This window comes from Chiloscyllium plagiosum, chromosome 13, assembly GCF_004010195.1.
Source record: "Chiloscyllium plagiosum isolate BGI_BamShark_2017 chromosome 13, ASM401019v2, whole genome shotgun sequence".
NCBI lineage: Eukaryota > Metazoa > Chordata > Chondrichthyes > Orectolobiformes > Hemiscylliidae > Chiloscyllium > Chiloscyllium plagiosum.
Window position 1 is genome coordinate 80,985,193 of NC_057722.1, and position 26,297 is coordinate 81,011,489.

The 26,297-nt window shown below is 41.4% G+C and overlaps 1 protein-coding gene across 1 annotated transcript in view; it reads left to right on the forward strand.

Moving 5' to 3' along the window:
• LOC122555674 (collagen alpha-4(IV) chain-like) overlaps positions 1 to 26,297 on the forward strand; it is a 240,741-nt gene that overhangs the window by 80,991 nt on the left and 133,453 nt on the right. Inside the window, exons 5-12 of the mRNA XM_043701670.1 lie at positions 7,883 to 8,017; positions 8,598 to 8,642; positions 8,854 to 8,970; positions 12,487 to 12,555; positions 16,230 to 16,265; positions 19,652 to 19,714; positions 22,852 to 22,887; positions 25,440 to 25,472. Coding sequence (XP_043557605.1) covers positions 7,883 to 8,017; positions 8,598 to 8,642; positions 8,854 to 8,970; positions 12,487 to 12,555; positions 16,230 to 16,265; positions 19,652 to 19,714; positions 22,852 to 22,887; positions 25,440 to 25,472 — 534 coding nt within the window. The remainder of the gene's footprint in view (positions 1 to 7,882; positions 8,018 to 8,597; positions 8,643 to 8,853; positions 8,971 to 12,486; positions 12,556 to 16,229; positions 16,266 to 19,651; positions 19,715 to 22,851; positions 22,888 to 25,439; positions 25,473 to 26,297) is intronic.

Sequence of the window (26,297 nt, forward strand, 5' to 3'; positions counted from 1 at the left end):
CCCCCTCCCTCACACCCTGACAGTTCACCCCCTCCCTCACACCCTGACAGTTCACCCCTCCTTCCTCACCAACCCCTTCTAACAATGCTCACCCAGCCCCACTCTCTGACAGTTCACAAAACTAAATTCGCAACTGTGGTGCAATGCTCTGCACTTGCCTGCATCGGTGCAGCTCCAACATTAAGCAGCTGTTCATCGACCTGGACAAAGCAACTGACTCAAATTGTATCATGTCCACCTCCTTCAACATTCCCTGCCTCCAACACTCAGTTGCAGCAGTGTGTACCATCTACAAGATGCACTATAGTAAATCACCGAGGCTCCTTAGACAGCACCTTCCAACCCCCTGACCACTACCACCTGTAAGGACAAGGGTAAGCAGGTACGTGGGAAACACCAATCTATTACACACCATCCTGACACAGGAGTGTCTCCCCATTTCTTCAGCGCTCGGTAAAGAATCTAGTTGACCCAAAACCCCACTGTGGGTGACCTTACTGCAGCAGTGCAAGAGGCAGGTCACCCCCACCTTCAGAAGGACCATTAGGCCTAGTCAATAAAAGCCAACAATGTGCATATTTCCAAGTCTGAATAAATGCTACCCCAAAGGTCACAGCTGTTGGTGCAACTCACCATTATTCTAATGAGGCCAGAGGATCCAGTTTGATCCAGGTCCATAGCTTTGTAAAGCATGTACAGTCTACACGATAATGGGGCATGATCTAAACTTTAGGCTCAAACATTAATCAATGCACAACTATTTTACATGAATTGATGTCTGGACTATGTTTAAGAAAAGGTGACAGTGCTACTCTGGAAAGTTCATAGTATTATGCTTTATTGTGAAGAAGAATTGGGTACAAAAGTGGGGTGGTGATACTTCAGTTAGACAGGGCATTGGTGTGACAGAGTACATGATGCAACAATATTGATGTGTCGGAAACCATTCAGAGAAAGTTTACTAGACCAAAACAGAAGTTGTTGAAAAAACTCAGCAGGTCTGGCAGCGTCTGTGGGGAGAGAGAAAGCAGTTAACTTTTCGGATCCAGACGTTAAGTCTGTTTTCTCTCCACGGATGCTACCAGACCTGCTGAGCTTTCCCAACAGTTTCTGCTTTTATTTCTGATTTCCAGCATCTGCAGGTCTTTGATTTTATTTGTAAGACTAAGCCCTGGAATGAGTGGATTGCCTTAAGAGGAAAGACGAGGGAGGGCGGGCCTGTATCTTGTGTAATTTAAAAGAGTCAGACGTGACTTGATTGGAATGTAAAATTCTGAGGAGACTTGATTGGGTGGATGTGGAAAGGATGTTTACTGTTGTAGGAGAATCTAAAACGAGGGGTCAAAGTTTAAACATAAGGACACACCTGTTTAAGAGGAAACATTTTTCTCAGAGGTTGAGAGTTTTCAGAATTCCCTTCCTCAAAAGGCAGGGATGAAGAATCTTTAGATATTTTTAAGGCAGAGGGAGATAGGTTCTTGATGATCAGGAGGATGAAAGATTATCAGGGACATGCAGGAGTGTAGAGTTCAGGTTAACATCAGATCAGCTCTGATCATATTGAATGGGGTTGGTACATTCACTCTAACCAAGAATGCAGAGCCAAGGTGGGTGGTGGAATTTGGATCCAGACAATCACGATTTCATTGGATGGAAGAACAACCAAGAAAAGCTAAACAGCTGACTCTGTTCCACTGTTCCTCCTGACTGAATATCTGTCTGTGGTTAGAAATGTTTCTGTTCATGTGCAGTGTAGTTTTTCTCTCTAATCACGCTTTACAAAACTGCTTGGGTGGGCTGTGACAGAATCTGTATGCTGCATGCCATTTTGTTACAGCACATACCTGTAATCACCCAAGGGTATAGAACATGAGCTGATAGTTCTTTTTAAAGCAGTTTTAACTTTTTAAAACAGCTGTTCAGCTGTAGTACTTTCTCATGGAACAGGAAAAAAGTATTTAAAATCATCAATCATTTTTATTTACAATCATCAGTTGACCTGTCTCCCCTAAGGAACATGTTACTATGGTGTATCTCTGCTCAGACACAGTGGACTGAACTCCACAGTCAACAACAAGGAGATGAAGCTACCTGCTAACCTGAAAGGAAGATTTAAATAAAAGATGAGCAGGCTTCAATGGGTAGATTTTTTTAAAAACTCTGATGTGATTTCAGTTGGGGATCTATGGGCTTGAGCAACAGTTAATCCATTGGACAGACTGATCAGCCAATCAAGTTAAAGAATGATCAAACTTGATTTATAATTCACTTTTTAAACCATGTCAAAAAAAGTTGAAGAATAATTGCAAACACGTAGAATTAAGGTAGAAGGTAAAATGCTGTAAATAAAGTGTTAAAACCGGAATTTAATTTTTATTATCTTAAAAATGTGAAATTTTTAGTACTGTTGTGAGGGAATGACAGTACAGACGTGCAAAAATATGCTTTAGGGCTAAAGCTGTAATTTCTTTGTATGTAGGTTTTATTATGCAAACTCAGTTAGACCTCGCTGACCCAGGCTGAACATTTTCAATGGTTTTTGCAGTAAGAGTAATGAGTAAAAAATTGAAGTTCAAGCAAGTTACTGTTTCAATGTTCATGACCTTTGCCGGGAATGTAATGTGCACCCTGTGGAGAACATAGAACATGACAGAGCAGTACAGGCCCTTCGACCCTCGATGTTGCGCTGACCTGTGGAACAACGTGAAGCCCATCTAACCTACAATATTCCATTATCATCCGTATGTTTATCCAATGACCATTTAAATACCCTTAAGGTTGGCGAGTCCACTACTGTTGCAGGGAGCAAATTCCTAGTCTCTACTATTCTCTGAGTAAAGAAACTACCTCTGACATCTGTCCTATATCTATCACCCCTCAATTTAAAGCCATTTGTGCTAGCCATCACCATCCAAGGAAAAAGGCTTTCACTGTCCACTCTATCTAATCCTCTGATCATCTTGTATGTCTCTTTTAAGTCACCCCTTAACCTTCTCTCTAATGAAAATAGCCTCAAGTTCCTCAGTCTTTCCTCAGAAGACCTTCCTTCCAAAGCAGGCAACATCCCAGTAAATCTCTTCTGCACCCTTTCCAATGAAAAAGGAAAGTATCATTTAAAACAACTGATAGATTTCTGCATTTAACTGCAAGTGTGCATACCACAAGTTTGTTTCTTTTAGTTTAATTATATAATGATGGCAAACACTAATCATTTCACCATCATTCCAATTGTGAATTCCAGAAATTGTCTGATTTCAATGCATCAACATCCTGATAACCTTATTAAGTATTAAAAGTCTGAAATTATACCCTGATGTTGGTGTGCAATGGAAAATAGCCCTTGAACTATATAGCTTTCTTAAGTGTTATTAAATAACAGAGCCTGATTTTATGTTTAAAAAAGGACAGAATTTTAATTGTCGGGGAGGCAGGTTTGGGGTCAAGGAAAGAGGTTGAAGTGGTGAAAGTAGTATTGGATCAGGTAACTGATGTGATCCAGCTGGAATTAAAGCAAAATCTTGCTGGAAATCTGGAACAAACACAGAGAATGCTGAAGGAACTCGGCAGGTCTGGCAGCACCTGTCAAGAGAGAAACAGAGTTAATGTTTTGAGTTCAGTATGACTCTTTGTGTTCTGAAGAAGTCAAACCAGACCCTAAAATGTTAACTCGATTACTCGCCATGACACTACCAGACCTGTTAAGTTTCTCCTGTATTCTCTGTGTTTGTTTCGTTCCATTGTTATGGACTAAGCCAGACTACTCAAAACATTCTTAAGCAGGCAACCCCAGACCATGACTTTGCAATTTGTTCCAGTTAGTGTGCAGTGAACATTACCTGGAGTAAGTTAGCGAGGTTGACTACTAGATTTTAAAACAGACAAAGCTAATTCACAAAGTTACACAATGAAACGCAAAGAATAGAATAAAGAACCTCTACAGAACTTAGTCTTTCCAAACTAGACTTAATTATGCTGTTCTGAATATACACAATAGTCCCAATAAGCAAACTCTCTTTAAAAACCAGTATAAGTGGAACACACACTTCCAGGTTGAAGTTGAGAGGCAGAAGGTGATATAGAGAGAGTTTCCACACAGCTCCCTGTTGAACTCCCAATCAGTTCAGGACCTACCTAAACTGCTCAGCTAGAGAGCTGACCACTCCCCTTTCATTATACAGGTCACCTCTAAAACCTGACCACTTTGGCCTGAAATCTCATCTGTTTACATATAAACAAAAAGGGGCTCAAAATCCTTTTCGTCTCTGTATCAAACCAGACTGATCGGAACATGGTCCGATTTATTACCCCTCTGAAAAAAATCAAGGACAGAGTCTCCTTGAGACATGGAACAGCTTTTAGGGAAAAAAGGGACCAGCTTTGTGACACCAGGCAGTTTGCCAGGGAACAGGCAACCCCTATGGAACTGTTGGCTGAATAGCTGTAATAGTCAAAGCGGGAAATAGCTGAAGTTTGAACCTGATCGATGGGTTTCCAGTGCGGTGTGCAAACAGCCAAGCTCAGTGAGGAGGGCACAGCAAGGACTGCTTCTCCAGTAAAGCTGACAGTCTGGTAAACCTTCAAACTGTGGAAGTGTGCAGCAGTTGTCATTTCTCAGTGAGAGGCTGGTTATTTTTGCATTTCTGAGAATGCATGTGTTTACTCTTAATTTCCAAAGTCTGGACATCAATTCACCCATTTTCCACTTCACTCACCCACCTGCATCTATACTTTCTAGACAGAGCCTGCTCAACATTAGACTTCAGCTGAAAAGTCAAGATAAGAGTGTTGCTGGAAAAGCACAGCAGGTCAGGCAGCATCCAAGGAGCAGGAGAATCGATGTTTCGGGCAAAAGCTCGTTCAGCTGAAAAGTAGCAAGCAACTAATATGCCCCAAAGTGCCTAGCGATGACCATCTCCAACATGATGTGGAGGAGCTGGTGTTGGACTGAGGTGGACACAGTTAAAAATCTCACAACACCAGGTTATAGTCCAGGAATACACCTGGTGGATTATAACCTTTTAATTTTAATTTTAACCATCTCCAACACGAGAGAAGCTAAGCATGGACCTGTGACCCTCAATGGTGCTATCATTACTGAACCCCTCACTGGCAACATCCTGGGGGTTACTATCAACCAGAAACTGAACTGGACTTGCCACATAAATGCAGTGAATACAAGAGCAGGACAAAGGCTAGGAATTCTGAGGTGAGTAAATCACCTCCTGACTCCCCAAACCCTGTCCATCATCTACAAGGCACAAGTCAGGAGTGTGATGGAATACTCCTCACTTGCCTGGATGAGTTTCATGTACTTCTACCGTCACCCCTTACCTCTCTCAACGCTGATAGGATCCCCCAGTATTCACGTTCTACCCACCTGCCTCCACATCCAGAGGATCATAGCTTCCATTTCCACCCCTTTCAGTGGGAAGCCACCACCAGACAAATATTCCCCTCTCCTCTATGTCAGCATTCTGCAGGGAGTGTTCCCTCCAGGATATCCTGGTCCACTCCTCCTCCATTCCCAGCAGTTCCCCATAGCTCCATGGCACTTTCCCCTGCAACTGCAGAAGGTGTAAGCCCTGTCTGTTTACATCCTCCTTCCACAATATCCAAGGCTCCAGACACACCTTCCAGGTGAAGCAGTGCTTTACCAGCACTTCCCTCAGTCTCGTCTACTGCATTTGCTCTCACGGTGTGGTCTGCTCTACACTGGGGAGACAAAATGCAGGCTGGGCAATTGCTTTTCAGAACATCTACGTTCTGTCCACAAAAATGACCCTGAGCTTCCAGTTCCCTGCTATTTCAACACATTGTTGTGAACTGTGACCAACATCTCTGTCTCAGGCTTTCTGTGGTGCTCCTGTGCAGCTCAGTGAAAACTGGAGGAACAGCATCTCATTTTCCGCTTTGGGTCCCTGCAAACTTCAGGATGCAATGTTGAGTCCCACAATTTTAGGGCTTGAGCAGCTTCTTTCAAATTATTTACCCACCTCGTATAACCCTAGCCACCCATTAGCAGGTTTTCTTCTTCCATGGCTTACTTTCAACCAGCTCTTTGTCTGCCTAACCTTTCCTGTCTCCAGGCTCCACCTCTGACTTTTCCCCAACCCCTGCCATCAGTATAAAGACCAGCCTTCCCTCACCACTATCAGTTCTAAAGAAGAGCCTGATCACACAGATTGTAGACTAACCAAGACTTGAACCGTAGTCTGAATAATAACCTTTGTAATGTTGCCCAGCTGCTGCTTCCAAGTTTGTAAGATTACATCTACAGCTACATATTGTAAAAAAACTACTTTACAGTGAGCAAAAGGAATGTGAAAATGTAAGAAGCAAGTTATCCCGTCATCCTAAACAAAAATCTTTGAATGCAAATTGCATTCTTTTTGTGAGTATATGAAGTCATTTGAAATGCATATTTATCAAAGCTTCATCTTTTTGCTGTACCTACAAAATGTGGACAGTTCATGAAAGCTGGTGAGAATCCAGTTTTTTTTTGTTAAGGTGAAATGAAAGTCCATGTTCTGTCTGATTACCTGTCATCATGTCACTCTCTTTAGTTTCTTTGAACATGGCTTGAGATTTCTGTCACACACAGCTTCCAGTAAACAAATGCAAATACTTTTTGCCTTGACTTGAAAAGAAAACACATGGAAAAAAACCCTTTGGATGTAAAGAAGCAAAAGATTTGTCCTTCTTGCATTTTTGGATTCAGATAAAACAGAAATTCTCATTGGAATGAAAAATAGCAAATAGAAAGGTGCCCCCTGCTTTCCGTGAATTTTAATTTTTTTAGAGAGGTGTGATAAAATTCAAATGCAACTTTTTCACTTTTTTCCATGGAACATTATAAGAACAATGCTGGATGAATATGTAGTTGGAAATGCTTTTAACAGCTGTGAGGAAAGGTCCAAATACAGGTCATCAAATGCACTGTAGGATATGGAATCCTGATCAATATTCTGATAAAAATTGTCATGCAAAGGAATGTAACTAGTCAAGAATGAACAATGCAAGATTTAAGATAAGGGGTGTATCCGAGATTTTTGCAAGGTTTGCTTTAGTGCAGGGAAGGAAGAATCACTGCTGATTTTCTCACCGGGAGATTAAGTGGGTTGGTTAATTTACAATGAAGTGACTTCTTTATAAGTTGAGGAGTTAATCAGCTTGATAAATGGAATAGCCTCTCATTTTGGGGAACAGCAGAATGAATGCTCTGATGTGCATAACTTAGATTGACATTGTCTCTTGATGCTTTTCCCTGTTCTATTCACAGAATCACAGAACTGTTATGGTTCAGGAGGAGGTCATTCATCCCATTCATACTCTTCAAATGAGTATCATTACCTGGTGCCAGTCTCCTGCATTTTTCCCCAAACGTTTGCATATTATTTCTATCCAAATAACCATCCAATGCCTCTCGTGATTGCCTCAATTGAACCTGCCTCCCCCATGTTTCCAGGCAGTGCATTCCTGATGAAAGGCTTCTGCCCGAAACGTCAATTTTTCTGCTTCTCAGATGCTGCCTGATCTGCTGTGCTTTTCCAGCACCACACTCCAAACTAGACTCTGATTTCCAGCATCTGCAGTCCTCACCTTTGCCAAGTTCATTCCATGTCCTAACTGTCCATTGTGTGAATAAGTTCTTTTGCACATTATTTTAAATATATGTCCCTCTTGAACTTATTCCTTTTATGAGCAGGGGGCGCTTCTCCCTGTCTGCTAAATCTATTGGATCTCCTCTGTCTTCTTCTCTCTGTTGTATCTAAAACCAGTGAAATGTGTGAACGTAACTGTGCAGGGAGTTGATTGTTCAGCTTGATTTGTTGCAAAATTGATGTCTTGAAAAAATTGCCAACATCTTGCGTATTAACCGCAGGGTCAGCCAGGCTTACTAGGAAGACAAGGTCCAACAGGTTCCCCTGGACTTCAAGGCCCACAAGGTCCACCGGGAGAGAAAGGACAAAAGGGAGATCGCGGCCTGCCTGGATTTCCTGGAATTAAAGGAGATGGAGTAAGATAAAGACATGGTTGCGCGCAGAATGTATTAGAGCCCACCATCGAGTCTGATGAGTGTAACCTGTTGCCAATCTGCAATGACATATAAACATTTGAAGAATAATAGCCATCACATTCAAACAAACAGCTGGTTGAGCCAGAAACTGTTTTGTAAGAGGCATAGTTTTGTTACTATCCTCTGTAACTGTACTGTCAGTGTCTGTAACCCACATGGACTGCAGGGCTTCAAAGAGGTGGCTCACCTCTACCTTCGAAAGGGCAGTTTGGGGTGGGTAACAAATTCTGGCCCAGTCAGAGACCCCCACCAAACCTGTGAAAGAATAAGAACAAAACTCCTGCTTGGACCTGATCATATTTCAAAGTTTTACAAATTCATATAATAAAAGGAAATTCAACCCTATGCCCTTATATTTGACAATACCAATAACAACTGTACTCCAAACACCTAAAATTGCTGAGGACTGCTCTTTGGTGGAGTGAAGGGAACAGATCAACTAGGCTTCCTATTAATTGTTAGAAAGAGGGTCAGGCAAGGTCTAATTTACAAAATTAACCCAATTGTTTTAATGTTGCAGGGCGCTACTGGTGTTCCTGGCTTTCTAGGATTAGACGGCATTCCGGTGAGTATGTACTTGGATTACTTTCCACTTGTTGACTACGATGGAGTTGTGGTCGTGTGTTTTAACTCTGATAGACTAACCTGAACTGTGCTAGTTCAGGCTCTAACCCTGATGTAAAGTTTTCTCAAGCAAAGCCCTGTATAGCAATATGAAAATCCATCCCTCTCAGATGGCTGCATTACAACCTTTTAACCAGTTGTCATCACTTTAGGGTTTTCCAGGGCTGCAAGGCCCAAGGGGGCCTCCTGGATTGGATGGTTGTAATGGAACTCGAGGAGACCCTGGCCTTCCAGGGAGTGCAGGATATCCAGGAAGACCTGGCTTGCCGGTAAGAAACCTTCATTCTAACCCTCAGGGAATAGGATCTTCACTTGGAAACATTGTTCCCATGTGGTAACAGAATTGAATTGCATTGAATGAGTTATTGTCACTTGTATTTAACAAATAAAGCTGGTGAAAAGTGTACTATATTGCAATGCTCTGGTGCCATTTTGAGTTACAGTAGATATTACGATGCAACTAAAATATTACAGAAAACAGAGTTTTCTTCCCTTCTTGTGCACTGCTCGACATTGACGGGGTGGGGTGAGATGGGATCTCCATGCCCACCAATGCACTCACATCCCAGGAGTCCCACTGCAGGGTGACCAATGACACCATCACTAGGTGCCAGGAGCACCACACCGGGCTGACCATGCTGCTGCCAATGCAACTGTCACCCCGGCTGACCTGCCGGCCGTACGATTCAGGTCTAACGCATCTCCAATGCTGACCGACACTGACCACAGATGCTGCTTTCTCCACCAAGTACAGAGGCTGACCTGCCGTCATCATTACCTCGGGTCCTGTGCTGCACTCACCAACATCAAACTACCTCATTCAATATAGCCATTGAAAAGGGAATTGAGTGCAGTCAGTTCTGCTATAATGCTGTAGTTCCGTTCTCGTGCGATCACATGTTATAATAAAATCGTGTAATAGCAGCACCATTTAATCGAATGGTGCTGGAATCGTGTTATAACCAATACACCCTTTAAATATTTGTGCTTTAGAAACAGTGTCACCAACTTGTCAATCATGTTATAGTGAATTTGCATTAATGAAACACATGTCATAGCAGAACGACCTGTATATTTTTCATTCAGCAGATTAAAGGGATATGACTGTGCTGAGAAAGATAATGAAAAATTATAAGGTTATGGGAAAGGATTTAGATCAAGGGACGAGTCAACTGTTTGAATGGCTTTTCCACACTGATTTTATTTTCTCTTGGACATTTTTCTTCACCGCAACTCCTTTGTAAACACCCCCATTCCTCATAGAAACACTGACCACACACTATCCTCAAAATCCTAACAGTTACAGTTTGGTACCTCCATGTTCTGTTTGACCCTGGGCTGATATTGTAATTTCATGTCTTGTCTATTGCAAACCCTCCACCTCTGTCACATCCCCTGCCCTCCCACTGATTCTAAAACCACTCTCCAAATAATTGATGTTCTGTTTCTCAATGGAAACATGAGCAACCACACCTCATCTTTTGATTAGGCACTTTATGGTTTTCTGGTTTCAACATTGAGTCCAGCAATTTCAAGTCTGTTATGTTTGCTCCAGCTTTGTTTCATTTTTCCCTGCAGGTTTTTGCTTTAATCCTGTATATTTTTCATTGTCTTCATTTTCAGACTGAAATTTTTCTGTCATTTACACCTCTAGACACATCCTTTATTTATTTTTCTTCTTCCATCACCATTCCTTTTGGCCTTTCAATGTCTTCCCCTCTTTATCATTTATTTTCTCTTGTCTTACTCTCCATCACAGACCTTTTGTCTTTATTCCATCCTCTACCCTTTCACTTGCTTAAAACCTGTTACATTCCTAATTCTGAAGCCAGGCTTTTCCACTTTGGAATTACATGATAACCTCTTCAATGGTGTTCCATCTGTTACGGCCCACAGTGTGTTTTTGAGAGTGGTCAGCTAGTTTCCAGCTCATTTTGGCTGTTGTTGATTGAGTCCCTGTTAATGATGTACCCACTGTTTTACAAGTGTGCTCAGTTAATAGAGCTCAGGAAGGTCTCTCTGCTAGGCTTCCTGTCTCAAGGTTATTACTTTACAGGTAGGCAGAATGAAGAATTGCTTTTATTCCAAGCAATTATGTAAAATGAAATGCTTCTCAATCAATGAGGTATATTTAACAAAGAACACAGCCACCTCACAATCAGCTGGTCCCTAACAAACAAAATGAGGTTTTTCTTCATGGGAGAGTCTAGGATCAGAGGAGCATCATCTCAGGGTAAGGGGTCATACATTGAAGACAGAGATGTGGGGGAATTTCTTCTCTCTGAGCATAGCGAATCCTTGAAATTCTTTACTGCAAAGGCCTGTGGAGGCTGGATCATTAGTGCAAAGGCCTGTGGAGTCTGAATTGTTACTGCAAAGGTATGTAGAGTCTGGATCATTACTTCAGAGGCCTATGGAATATGGATCTTTATTTCAGAGGCCTATGGAGTCTGGAGCATTACTGCAGAGGCCTGTGGAGTCTGGATTTTTACTGCGGAGGCCTGTGGACTCTGGATCTTTACTGCGGAGGCCTGTGGAGACTGGATCTTTACTGTAGAGGCCTATGGAGTCTGGATCTTTACTGCTGAGGCCTGTGGAGTCTGGATCTTTACTATAGAGGCCTATGGAGTCTGGATCTTTACTGCAGAGGCCTATGGAGTCTGGAGCATTACTACAGAGGCCTGTGGAGTCTGGAGTTTTACTGCGGAGGCCTGTGGAGTCTGGATCATTACTGTAGAGGCCTATGGAGTTTGGATCTTTACTGTAGAGGCCTGTGGAGTCTGGATCATTACTGTAGAGGCCTGTGGAGTCTGGATCATTACTGTAGAGGCCTGTGGAGTTTGGATCTTTACTGTAGAGGCCTATGGAGTCTGCATCTTTAAGTATATCCAAAGCTGAGATAGACACCAGATTTTTAATCAGTAAGGGAATCAGTGGTTGTGGGGAAAAGACAGGGAAATGGAGCTGAGGATCATTAGATTAGCCACAATCTTACTGAATGGCAGAGCAAACTCGATGGGTGGAATGGCCTTTGTCTGCTCTGGTTTCTGACTCTGACCTCTTCATGCCACCATTTTCACCCATGAATTTGTCCATGCTCTGAAATTCTCTGATTAAGCAGATTTGCGTCATCCTCTCCCTCTCCTTATTAGGACCCTGGTTAAAAGTGACCTCCTTGATCAAGCTTCCTACCCATCTCTGAAATGACTCTGTCTGTTTTTATAAAGGTGTATAGGATCACCCACAGTGGCTGTGATTGTTCGGTGTGAGGATGGTGAGCAATAGGAGGGGCCACAGCAGGACAGCAAGAGGTGGAAGGATTGGTGAAGCAGTGAGCAACAGGAAGAGAGCTGGGTAAAGGGACTGATACTGATGTTAGCATTGCTGAGAATGTTAGCATTGCTGAGAATGTTGCGAGATGTATGATCATTCAACAGCATGTGGCAGCAGGAGGATGTGTCAGATTTCGGATAAATAGTGCTTTCGAGGTGGAATTGCAAGGAGAACCACAAATACATTGAATAATTAAGTGCTTCAAATAACTGTTTTAGGATTAGCATGAAAAGAAAACATTACACATGTCACACTCCTAAGAAGTACATGCAATAGGCAATGGTTTTAGCATTTTGCAGAGAAATATTTCACACTGAATTAGAACTAGAGTTTAGGGTATGAATATCTTGTGATATGAACAGTACTTTGCTGAAATGTCAGAACATGTGAATACATTTATTTTATTGCTATTCATTGTTTGTCATACTTGGCTTGCACCATGTTTCTTTCAGGGAATACCAGGACCAAAGGGCTCAAAAGGAGATTCTCTAATGTTTACCTTCCCTTTGATGGGTCCCCCGGTGAGTGTCACTTTAAAGCACTAGTTGCTATCCATCACTTTTCTTTACTTTCCAGTGTAATAAAGGTAGGAAGGAAGATGATGACAGTGTGGGGACCTGGCTTGTACATCATAGCATGAGCTGTTGGGCTACGCATTTGTAGAGTAAAACAGTTGTTTTTGACAAACTAATTTAATTTGTTGAAGTGATGTGGGCATCACTAGCTCTACTCGCATTTTATTGCCCCATCCTAATTACCCTGGGACCATTAAGAGTTACCAACCAGCCACATTGCTGTGGGTCCGAGTCAACGACGTCTCAATGGGTCTGGATGGCAGATTTCCTTTCGCCAAAGGGCATGAGGGAATCGACAATGGTTACACGATAGTCATTAGATTAGCTTTTTATTCAGATTTTCATTGAATTCAAATTCACTATTTACCATCGTAAGATTCAAGCCTATGTTCAAGAACATTAAACTTGGTGTTCTGGATTGCTCCAGTAGTGACATTACCATTGTTTACCACTGACTCCCCGGTGGTGACCGAATACAATTTTTAAAACACCATCATAGCTAACTCTTTATAAATACTATCTTAATTCCAAATGGATTACAGAAGAAAAGACGAAAGAACAAAGTGAAGATGTGGGACTGTTCTAGGAAAGGAACCCAGCAAAACATAGACATAGCAATAGTCCGGAGTATGACTTAGCCATCAGTTGAAGATAAAAGCTATCAGTTCTGAAACCTGCTTTTGATGTGGAAGAACGAATGTTAGCAAAGCACTGTACTTCATGAGTTGGGACTTGTATTCAGCTAAAGTTGATACTTTGCTGTATCTGCATGATTCAGGTTGCTGTGCTGAAATATGCTAAAATATGCAGACTTTAAAGAGACTTAGAAGGCAGGTGCAGTCAATTGTCAGTGTTACAGATCTTGAGGTACAGAGCTCTTTTACTCAAAACCTGTTCAGTTCTGAATTTTTATTTTATGACAATGGGGTCTTCAGTTTTGTTTGACTTAACAAGGCCAGTGTTGATGAACCAAGTAGAATCTATAAAAGATTTTCTAAATACGTAACAGAAATACAGAGAACACAACACAGAAGCTTCCTATCCTTCAAGGCCAGGGTTTATGGAATATGGCCAACTCCACTTACTTCTCTCATCTCCAGCCTCTGAAATGATGTTAGGTTGAATTGTGTTTCAGAAGAATTCTATCACAGAAGTTTATGGTAGCACCGTGCCAACAAATATTGAGTTTTCAATTCTTATTGCAAACCTGAAGCGTTTCTAATTTCTTTTTAGGAAATAGTTCAAATTCACTCTTTCCATTCACTTAAGATGAGAGTTTGATGTCTCCCTCTACCTCTGTAACTGGAGTTATGGAAGCCAAATAAATATCTGGCCCAAGCATTAACATTATCTCATGTGAACAAATGTCACAGCCTTTTAGATACAGAGGAGTTTAGATTAGATTAGATTACTTACAGTGTGAAAACAGGCCCTTCGGCCCAACAAGTCCACACGGACCCGTCGAAGCGCAACCCATCCATACCCCTACATTTACCCCTTACCTAACACTACGGGCAATTTAGCATGGCCAATTCACCTGACCTGCACATCTTTGGACTGTGGGAGGAAACCTGAGCACCCAGAGGAAACCCACGCAGACACGGGGAGAATGTGCAAACTCCACACAGTCAGTCGCCTGAGGCGGGAATTGAACCTGGGTCTCTGGCGCAGTGAGGCAGCAGTGCTAACCACTGTGCCACCGTGCCGCCCACATTGTGTAAACAATGTTACACCCCCTTATCAATAATGCCAAGTGTTGTAAACAATTCACCTCAACATTCTCAGGATATTAAAGCAATTAAAATCCAACATTCATAAAACATCATCAGCATCTCCTTTTAAAGTGAAGGTGGTTTCTTCTGCAGTTTTAGTTAATTGATCAAGTCATTTAGCAAACTTATTAATAGTATACATGGTTCACATTTAAAGATGGGTCATACTCAGTTCAAGGTGCTAAGTTAAAATGGTTTGCCCATTTCTTGAAAGCTGATATATAAATCTTGAATACACTTTGTATAATTAAAACACAAACAATTGTTTGAAGCCAGGCTGGTTGGTGCCTTTAAGTGACCACAAGGTCATCAAAACACAACAGCTGCCCTGCCTGTTAATTACCTTAACAGCAAAAATTCAGACTAAACTGTTTAATGAAATAACTAATGCAAAATCCTGAAACTTTACTCAGACCAGTGTAGGACCCTAAAATTAATAGTTCAGTATTAACATTGTATCTATTGCAATGTCCGAAAGTGAAGGGGAGTAAGAGGCTATAGATAAAAAGTTGTATTGTAGGTTCATGGAATCAACTGGAAAATATGAAATCTATGCTAATTAGCTAATCTTAAACACTTGGGTACAAGAATGTGACTTACAAGCCATTGACATTGAAGTGTAACTGTTAAAAAAATCTGTGCTCCGGTTTATTGCAGATTTGTTTGAGATTAATATAATAATGCAGCTGAGTGTAATTGAAAATTTACTCATGTACTTTTCTACTTCATTATTCGTTGGCAAAAAATTAGATTATGCTTCTGTATTTAATTTCCAAGTCCATTCCGCTCAAGAGTGTCAGTTAACTGTTTGAAAAACAATTCCAGCATTTAGTCTACAAGTAATCAGTCGAATAATTGTGAGCTATGTAGAAGGTAAACTATCTGCTCAGAGTATCCTTGAACTGGCTTAATGCCATGTAAGAGAGACTGCTCTTTAGTTACCATCCCCTGGCATTCCTAGGTGTGAGAGCTGGCATTGCTCCTGTTTTAGGACTCCCCTCTCCATCCCTGCCCACTCTCCAAGCTATTCACTCTCACCATACCACACTTCCCCAACTCAACTCCAGCCCAGCTGGGATGGTTGCATATTTTAATGAATGTGTTAAAAGATTGGAGGTGGGGAGCTGAGCATTGAAGCACTTTCTCACTTCCTTATCTCTTAATTCTTTCATTCTGGGATGTTTCTGATTTGCCCTCCAGCTTTGTGAACCTTCATAGGGCTTAGGATCTGTCTTCATTCTCATTCAGGGGATTCTTCTGTGAAAGTCTCAGTAAGTGACCCTGCATGCCGAGTGGGCTCAGGATTGGGAAGCAATCTGGACTTTGATTGTTTCCCATTCCCATTGGATAAATCCAACCCATTGTCTTCAAATTGAGGAGCGGTAGACTAAATAGGAATTGGGGCCACACAAAGGAACAGATTAAAATGAAGATGTTTCAGTCAGGAACAGTCATAAATAACAGTAAAACCCAGAGAAATACAGGATATTGTGGTTGCATACTGGGAATCAGTGAGATATAGGTGAGCAATGAGACTATGAAGATAGATTGCTCACCTATTGACTATAAATGACTGAGTAAGTCCAACACACAAATACCAAAAATACACAAGAGAAATGTTGGGCAAAGCAATTATTCCAGGGGAACAACTATAAAGAGCTGTCCACTAGTAGAAAGCTGAATGCAAAGGCGACAGATTATAGTTGAAAATTGTGGCAAACTGAATTTAAGTAGCAGTTGCCTGATTAATCTGATTTGAGCAGATGAATTTTGTTAGAATGGTATCATTGGGTAAAGACAGTTGAAACATTTAAAGATTGATGGATTAATTTGTTCTCTCATCAATAGGGAGACCCAGGATCCCAAGGCCCCAGTGGCTTTCCTGTAAGTAACAAATAATTTCCTCATTTTTGATTTTGCTTTTCTTAGGTTATCTGCACAGCAAAGAATCAGGATATCTCTGAGTCATTAAAAGATAGTGATGTGATGGAGGCATTAATCAGCTTATGAATTATGAAAGGAAGTGTTCACTTTGGGCTGTCAATTCATCAGAGTCAGCTTTAATGTATTACTTCACTGGCAATTAATTAATCAAAATGTTAACTGATTAGAAACAGGGTTTCAATATAAGAGGCAAAGTTCGAGCAAGGAGAGAGCAGAGTCTAAGCAGGACTGAAACGCAGGGAAATCCTAGGAAAGGTGGTCATGGCTGAGAGAGAAAGAGAGACACGGGGAAGGAAATCTTGACAGAGGAGAGAACAGGACAAGGATGGGAACTAGATACATGGAGGACAGATCTAAGTTGTTTGGAAGCAAGGTTCAAGGTTGAGCAGGATGGCATTCAGTTAGATGCAGTAACCTTTACTGAAGGTGGAATTGACTTAACTAGTAACTTTCCATCTATTTACCTTTAATTTTCAACTATGGGAGTTTTGAACTTCTGAGTGTCCCACTATTGTGCTGTTAAATCTAATGTGTTTAACCATTGCTTTTCTTTTTTACTAATCTATTGAACTTATGTTTAATCTTTGCACTGTTGACTAATCATCTTCAATGAACAAGAAAGATGAGAATGAGATCTCACAGGCTAAAACAGACTAATAGCTAACTATGGCAGATGCCGGAAATCTGAAACAAAAACAGGAATCACTGGAAAAACTTAGCAGGTCTGGCAGCATCTGTGGAGAGAGAAAAAGAGTTAATGTCTCAATGTAAACTCAGTTTCTCCTACCTAAAGCAACTATCAGAAATTATAACAGTAAAGCTGGCATTTATGCTAACTGGTACCAATGACATTAATTAAGTATGTAATTGAAACCCAGAACTTACTCAGATCACAATTTCCAACCATGTGCTGAATTGCACTTTTTAAACATTGTTTGGCAGCCTATTTTTAATTATTTGTAACTGACATCTGAAATTTAAACCATAACTGAAGACTTTGACTTACTTCAGAAGATACAATTGTGTATATAATCAAATCTGTTCCATATGTGTGACTTTACAGAAAACTGGTGAAATTAATAGATTAGCATCTGCAGGACAAAGGCTGGCCTGCTAATGGAAAGCAAGAAGCATTAATTAATTAGAAACACTTGAATTAAGTGGCCAAGCAATGATCTTCAGAAAGATTGGTCCTACTCAAAGCAGTTTGGACCAGCTGATGGGCAGACTAAGTGGCAGCTGATGGATTTTACTGTTATTAAGAGTGACCTTGGAGTTCTGAGAGCAAATCTAGGCACTACACCTCAGGAAGGATAGATTGGCCTTGGAGGGAGTACAGTCTAGATTTACAAAAATGGTATCGGGACTTGAGGGATTAAGTTATGAGGAAAGATTATACAAATTAGCTTTTTGTCTTTAGAATTGAGAAAGTTAAGGGGTGATCTGTTTGAAGCCTTCACGATATGAAGAAGAAAAGAAAACTATTCCCACTGCTTGGGGATTCTAAAACCAGGGGCACATCCTGAGGATTAGGGCCAGATTGTTCAGGGGAGATATTAGAAAGCACTTCAACACACCCACAATGGGTGGGAGAGGTTTGGAACTCTCTTCCACAAATGGCACTGGATGCTGGATGCTTGCTAATTCTAAGTCTAAGGTGGATGCACTTTTGTTCACCAAAGGTTGTAAGGGATATGGGCTAAAGACAAGGATATGGAGTTAGGCCACAGATCAGCCATGATCTCAATGAATGGTAGAACAGGCTCAAGGGGCAGAATGGCCTCTACTTTTCCTATGTTCTTATCTCTTCCACAAATGGCACTGGAAGCTGGATGCTTGCTAATTCTAAGTCTAAGGTGGATGCACTTTTGTTAACCAAAGGTTGTAAGGGATATGGGCTAAAGGCAAGGATATGGAGTTAGGCCACAGATCAGCCATGATCTCAATGAATGGTAGAACAGGCTCAAGGGGCAGAATGGCCTCTACTTTTCCTATGTTCTTATAATTAGAAAAATTGAAATTGTAGACAGTAACAAGTTTGAATCGGTACAGGTGGGGGAAAAAAAACCCAAGAATGTGGGTGCTTACTGACCAATCACTAAAAGAAATGTCCATTTAACATGAAGGTGCCATCAAAATACCAATTCAATGTTCGAGCACAGCTTAAAGTATTTCATTTTAAATCAAAATAAATTGCTTTAGCTTTACAAAGGTCTTTATTGATGCCATCCTCAACTTTGTTTCTATAAAAAGATAAGGACGTTATCAGTGAATGATGATGGACATATTAAAGGTTTCTGAAGGAGGTGATCAAGTTGTGTCTGAAACCCAGTGGTTCTGTTCAGAGCAGCAAAAACAGAAAGTATTGGAGAATCAATAGGTCTGGTATATCTGTGGAGGGAGAAATAGAGTTAATGCTTTGAGTTCACTGACCCTTCTCCAGTTCTCTGGATTTGAAACATTAACTCTATTTCTCTCTCCATTGTTGCTGCCAGACCGGCTGAGTTTCTCCAGCAATTTCTGTTTTGTTTCGCATTTCCAGCACCTGCTGTTCTATTCAGGGAAGGTTTGCTGGAATATTAAGCAATGTTTAATTATTCTCAAACTGCTTATAGAGTCATAGAGATGTACAGCACGGAAACAGACCCTTCCCAACCGATGCCAACCCATGCCGACCAGATATCCCAACCCAATCTAGTCCCACCTGCCAGCACCCGGCCCATATCCCTCCAAACCCTTCCTATTCATATACCCATCCAAATGCCATTTAAAAGTTGTAATTGTACCAGCCTCCACCATTTCCTCTGGCAGCTCATTCCACACACGTACCACCCTCTGCGTGAAAAAGTTGCCCCTTAGGTTTCTTTTATATCTTTCCCCTCTCACCCTACACAAAGTAATTTGTAACTTAGAAATAAATAAAATGTCACCCTAATCATTGTCTGCAGTATCTGAGAGAAATTGCATTCAACTATTTAACAGCAGGAGTAGGATCTTCGAATGATGCAACATGGGAGAAAGTCATAGAATCACACAGTACAGAGGAGTTCCTTAGGTCCGTTGAGTTTGAACTAGAGTATTCTAAGTCATTCAGCCCATTTTTCAGGGATGGTTCTTAAGGAGAAGTGAGGGGCTAGATTAGTGTGGTGCAGGAAAAGCACAGCAGGTCAGGCAGCATTGAAGAGTAGGAAAATCGACGTTTCGGGCAAAAGCCCTTCATGAGGAGAAGTATCCAATTATACAATAATCTGACATCAAATGCTTTGTCCTGTTACACTGTATCACCAACGGCAGACATAAATTTATTTTCTTTTGCCCTCTTGCAGGGTGTTCCAGGAGCCTCTGGTCTTCCAGGTATTGCAGGACCGAGAGGCCGACCGGGTTTTCCAGTAAGTAGATCACTGTTGGAATGAGATGATCCAAGAGGTGCCACTGAAATAAAATACAGTAATAACAGCCTAACTGGGGAAGAGCAGCAGAGAAACCAGCTTGAAATAAGATCATGACATTTTCATGGGAAAGATGTAAAATCCTGGAAATATGTTCATGAAGGCATTATTCTGCAGCAAGAGTTAATAGTAGAAAGGGGAAAAAAACAGGTGTTGATGTTTTCAGGGCTGACATAGGACAATACAATGTTGAAAATTCTCGAGCTGGTTAAATCAGATCCATTGTATGGGGAGTGTCTGAGTTTTATTTTAAGTGGACTAAAGGGAACATTCCACAGTTTGATCCATCCCTGGGAATAATGTATAATATTGATTTGGAAACAGATAGTGGTGATGAGGCTTTGCAAATCTGACAGTGTCTGTGGAGAGAAACTGAGCTAGTGTTTTTATGGCTGTCCTTTGGAGCTTCTTTTGAACCACAAACCTGATCCATCAATGTCCTCTCCTTGCCATCATCGGCTGTCCCTCAATCCAAGGATGGTGCATTATCACCAGTTTCTGCTGTGAGTCTTTATGCACCTGAACAGGCTGATTCTCGATCTCCAGGTGTTTGGGGCAAATTGTCCATGACAGGATGAGATCCAAAGTGAGGAGTCAGTTTCCTTTTCTTTCCTTCTCTGTCACCAGTCTGTCTATTGTTCAGATGTAGTGATACAAAACATGAAGCAGTTTGATAGATAAGTTGTGGCCATTCTGAAGAATTGGTAAGAAGTCTATCTCATCACTGCTGCCTCACAGCGCCAGAGACCCGGGTTCAATTCCCGACTCAGGTGACTGTGTGGAGTTTGCACATTCTCCCCGTGTCTGCGTGGGTTTCCTCCAGGTGCTCCGGTTTCCTCCCACAGTCCAAAGATGTGCAGGTTAGGTGAATTGGCCATGCTAAATTGCCCGTAGTGTTAGGTGAAGGGGTAAATGTAGGAGTATGGGTGGGTTGCGCGTCGGTGTGGACTTGTTGGGCCAGAAGGCCTGTTTCCACACTGTAAGTAATCTAATCTAAACACCATTTATGTTAATGGTGCCAAACATTGAAGAGAGAGGTGGCACGGTGGCTCAGTGGTTAGCACTGATACAGACAGACTCTAACCTCACACCTTAAAGGCATTGTCTGAGCTGAGGTATCACTTTTTCTTATAAAACCTTAAATTATCTCGAGAATGTGACTTAAAAGAAGTTCTGGGATTTACGTTTCAATGAACCGAAACCAGCAAATCCATTCTAAAAGATGAAAGATTTAACAACAATCTGATTTGTCCAATGTATTGTTTCAACTTTATGACACTATAATCTTTTGCTGTAAATTCTGTGTCTTATGATCCTGCTTCACAACCACCTGATGAAGGAGCAGCGCTCCGAAAGCTAGTGCTTCCAAATAAACCTGTTGGACTATAACCCGGTGTTGTGTGATTTTTAACTGCCTTTCTCCCAATTGTGTTGTACACACAGCACTGATCTACACACTGATCTACACACGTGTAAAAGTTACAACACTGTATATCACTAGGAATTAGCCATATCATCGATCACTGGGAGCTTCCCACAATATAAGGCATCAGTGAAATCTGCCTATGACACTGATCTGTAACTGGGACCTACTAACAAGTTGAATTCATCACCGGGAACCAGCCAGATTGTTGACTCACTTTCTGAAGTACTGCTTTGAAATGCAGTAACTTTGAGTGACGTCTTTTTGTTCCATGTTTTAAGGTGGTGAAACAAGATATTTTCACAAAAATGGTTACAATGACAATGGTTCCCAAAATCAGATCTTCAGCCCCTTAAGAGGCAATGAAGACTTTCCAGCAGTTTGCTAAAGAACATGAATAACATCAGCTGGAAGATGGGAGCGAAAGTGCGGCCACAGAATGCAGAGTGGGCTAGTAGTCCCACTGAGAGGCACTAGGCTCTGGATTGTGAAGCACCTATGGTCACTCACTGATATCAGTGAATGAGGGAGTACCTAAACTCATAGAGTCTTAGAGATGTACAGCACAGAAACAGACCCTTCAGTCCAACCCGTCCATGCTGACCAGATATCCTAACCTAATCTAGTCCCATTTGCCAGCACTTGGCCCATATCCCTCTAAACCCTTCCTATTCATATATCTATCCAGATGCCTTTTAAATGCTGTAATTGTACCAGCCTCCACCACTTCCTCTGGCAGTTCATTCCATACACGCACCCACCCTCTGCATGAAAAAGTTGCCCCTCAGGTCTCTTTTATATCTTTCTCCTCTCACCCTAAACCTCTAGTTCTGGACTCCTCCACCCCATGTAAAAGACCTTGTCCATTCGCCCTGTCCATGCCCCTCATGATTTTATAAACTTCAGGCTTCGATGCTACAGGGAAAACAGCCTCAGCCTGTTCAGCTTCTCCCTGGAGCTCAAACCCTCCAACCCTGGCAACATCCTTGTAAATCTTTTCTGAACCCTTTCAAGTTTCACAACATCCTTCCCATAGCAGGGAGACCAGAATTGCATACAATATTCCAAAAGTGGCCTAACCAATGTCCCGTACAAAATAAAAATTAAAAGAACTGTGGATGCTGTAAATCAGAAACAAAAATAGAAATTGCTGGAAAAGCTCAGCAGGTCTGGCAGCATCTGTGAAGAAAAATCAGAATTAACATTTCGGTTCCGGTGACCCTTCTCAGAACTGTACAGCCGCAATATGACATCTCAAAGCCTATACTCAATGTACTGATCGACAAAGACAAGCATACCAAAAGCCTTGTTCACTGTCCTGTCTACCTGGGATGTCTGTTTTCATGTAGGACTTCCATCCTTAAGAGTGTGATTTTGTTTTAAAATTTATTGTGATTATATTGTTTATAATTAGGTTTATAGTTTGCACATGCTTGTAAATGTTTAAAATTTATAATTTTATCACTTTTTGATTTCTAATGATCAGTGGTCCTTCACCAGAGGTGTTTCAGAACTACGACAAAGACATGCTAGAATAAATACAACATTAATTCACCATATCAGTGAATTTAAACAAAAATCTCGTAATATGCCTCGAATCCTTGTGTTAAAGGAAACACACAAATTAATCTTTTCAAATATTCTTTCTTTCCAGGGACCTCCTGGTTTACAAGGGTTACAAGGTGACCAGGTAAGTTTTTAACTACACAAACAAAGACAGAACTTGCTCTGAAACCTCAGCAGGTCTGGCAGCTTCTGTGGAGGGGAATCAAAGTTAACATTAGGGTTCAATGATCCTTCCTCAACACCTGATGAAGGAGCGACGCTCCGAAAGCGAGTGCTTCCAAATAAACCTGTTGGACTATAACCTGGTGTTGTGTGAATTTTAACTTCCTCAGAACAGTTTTTCACTACTGGTAGCCTGAGGATTTGCTTATGCTGAAAATGAACTATTTAATTTTGATGAAATCTTTGATGTATTACAAAATGATTACATTATTGTGAAGTGTAAAACACGGAATAATAATAGTTCTATGTACTACGGTGTAATGCTAAATTATGGATGAATGGTCTCCTAGTGAACTCATTGTATTGATGGTCCAAATCTAAATGATTGGTGATGATGCATTTTACTCAGAATGAGCTGCTATTGAACATTACTAATGCCTCATGGCATTCTGAGAAAGAAAGCTTCACTGATTAGATTAGATTACTTACAGTGTGGAAACAGGCCCTTCGGCCCAACAAGTCCACACCGACCCGCCGAAGCGCAACCCACTCATACCCCTACATTTACCCCTTTAACCTAACACTACGGGCAATTTAGCATGGCCAATTCACCTGACCCGCACATCTTTGTGACTGTGGGAGGAAACCGGAGCACCCGGAGGAAACCCACGCAGACACGGGGAGAATGTGCAAACTCCACACAGTCAGTCGCCTGAGGCGGGAATTGAACCCAGGTCTCTGGCGCTGTGAGGCAACAGTGCTAACCACTGCGCCACCATGCCGCCCAATAATAATGGTTTGGCATAACTCGTCCGTCAATTTTGAATAATCAAGTTTAGTTACTGATTTTTTTGTCTTAAGTCCGTGAGTCATTTGCACATAAATGATAGTGAGCACCATTAGCCTCTGTTATTTTGACAGAACAATCTGAGCCATTATATTTGAAGCTGAAAGTGAGTTGGCAATTTAATTCTTGTAGCATTGTAAAATATTTATAATTTCTTCAGGAGAATCCATTGCTTTGTTTGTGTGCCCAAATTGTGTCATAGCACACACCTAACACATTCAATGTGCTCGCATGGTGTGATAACATACTCTCTGCATATTATGCAGTAATACATGTCCGGTGCACAGTTGGTGTGCCCACATGTGATAGTAGACACCCACAACTCTGGTGTGTCCAGATTGCCTAATAGCACACTCCCAGTGGTCTTTTGGTATGCCTACATTGTGCGATGAACAATGTGTAAGAATGTACCCAATTGTCTTTCCTTTTGTGCATACTTGGTGCATCCAGCTGATTGTATTACGTATTGGTCACTATTGGTGTGAACTCAAGTGGTTAAACTGTTGAGGTTTGATGAAAAGTTTGATTTCCAGCTGTAGAGGGGCCTGTTTTAAAAGTTCTAAGATTTTCCACACTATGAATGGTTTGCAGAAGTAATTTGTTTGATCACTGGCTGGCACTGACTGATAGGTAGGGAATGGGGAGAACAATTCAACTGATATAAAGAATCATGCTGGTTATCCGAGACAACTGTTTGACAGTCAGATATAAAGCAAAATGATTCAATCTCTCTGCTTTGTTGTATCTTTCGAGTCAGTCGTCAGCTTTCACAGAGAAGAACAGGGCAGGTTCAATGAAATCTTATGGTAGAGATTAAATGCTTGCTCCCCTGAGAGCACAGCTTGGCACGGTTAAAATAAAACAAGAAGTTTCCACTAGTGCCAAGGTGATGATTTTGAAAAGAAGGGGATTGAGACCCTAGGCTGACAATAGGGCTCAACATAAACAAATCGCTGAGGACCGAGATCGCTGTCGTGTATCCAAGAGAAACAAAGGATCAAACTTGTGAAATAAAGAACTGCAGAGTCGGAGATCTGAAACAAAAGCAGAAATTGCTGGAGAAACTCAGCAGGTCTGATAGCATCTTTGGAGAGAAAGCAGAGTTAACACTTTGAGTCCAGTAATCCTCCTGCAGACCTGGGTGAACTTCAAACTTGTGATCTTGAAATAATTGCATAGATGCTGGTGTCCTGTCACCAATTCACCTGTTATTTACCTGTGCAGAGCACACTGGCTGTGGCCAGCCCACTCAGAGTCTGGCTCCTGATCTGAGAAGATTCTGATCTGCTGGTTATATTGGTCAGCCAGGGTTTTCCTGATTGGCCCAGGTTATCAACCTCAATCAAAGATCTCGTAGTCAGGAAGATCCCTGGGTCTCAATCACTATCGATCTTACCTTGAAATAGGTGATGCATGCAAAGGGTGTCCAAATATATCAGAGCTCAAACTGTAAAACAGGGTTAGGGCGATAGAAGCAATATCTGATAGCTATGAAAGGAATAGATGCTGGACACTGTGAGGGATCTTCTGGTTGGAGGAGCTGAGTGAGCTTAGTAACTTTGAAGATCTTGTGATTTGAAGTTACGTTTTGCATCTGAGTTGCTGATTTCAGACCCAGTTCAATGGGAAGTTCCAATCTCAAATGTATATTTTATCATTTTTGGCAGGGCATTGGATATCCAGGTCAAAAAGGCGAGAAGGTAAGGGCTTATGTAGTTCATTGTGTGAAAGCGTTTTCGCCGACAATGAAATGTCAAAGAGAAATATTCTCCTTAGCCATTTCTTCCACTTTGTATCTTTTGAAGAGGTTAAGAACAACAGGACAGAATAGAACTTTCCAGCAAAGCATTGCTTTCATAATGGAGTTAAATTAAACAAGTAATTCACTCAACATCATCCATTAACTGTTACAACTTGAGACTGCAAATGATCACTTTTATTTCATATTGCAGCTAATTTGAGCTGATAGGTGAGGTTGCTGAGCTTGCTAAAGTTTGTTCACAATAGCACTCCTGCAGCTAGTTATCTCAGACAACATTGATCTTATGTTCTCCTGCTCCTTGTCCTGATGGAAAATTGAAAACATTGTTATTAACTGATAAAGGGTGACCTTGGCCTAAAGAGATATACTTCTGAATGTGAAGGTTTTAGCTCATTTAAACTTTGCTTTAGAATAGACAAAACCACAGTAGGGAGATGATAAATGTTTGTCTGTTCAGGAACTCCATCTGGGATCAAGGATGATTCAAAAAGACCTCCCAGCAGAATTAAGCCTGGGTGAAACCTCTTTGCTTGTATCTTACCCCCCCCCAGTCCCTAAAGATTTCCAAGATTTCCTAATCAATTTGTTCAGAGAATATTATTATATAGCTCAAGAGCGGGTGGGACTTGAGTCTAGCCTCCTGGGATAGAAGTCATGATTTGGAGATGCCGGTGTTGGACTGGGGTGTACAAAGTTAAAAATCACACAACACCAGGTTATAGTCCAACAGGTTTAATTGGAAGCACACTAGTTTTCGGAGCGA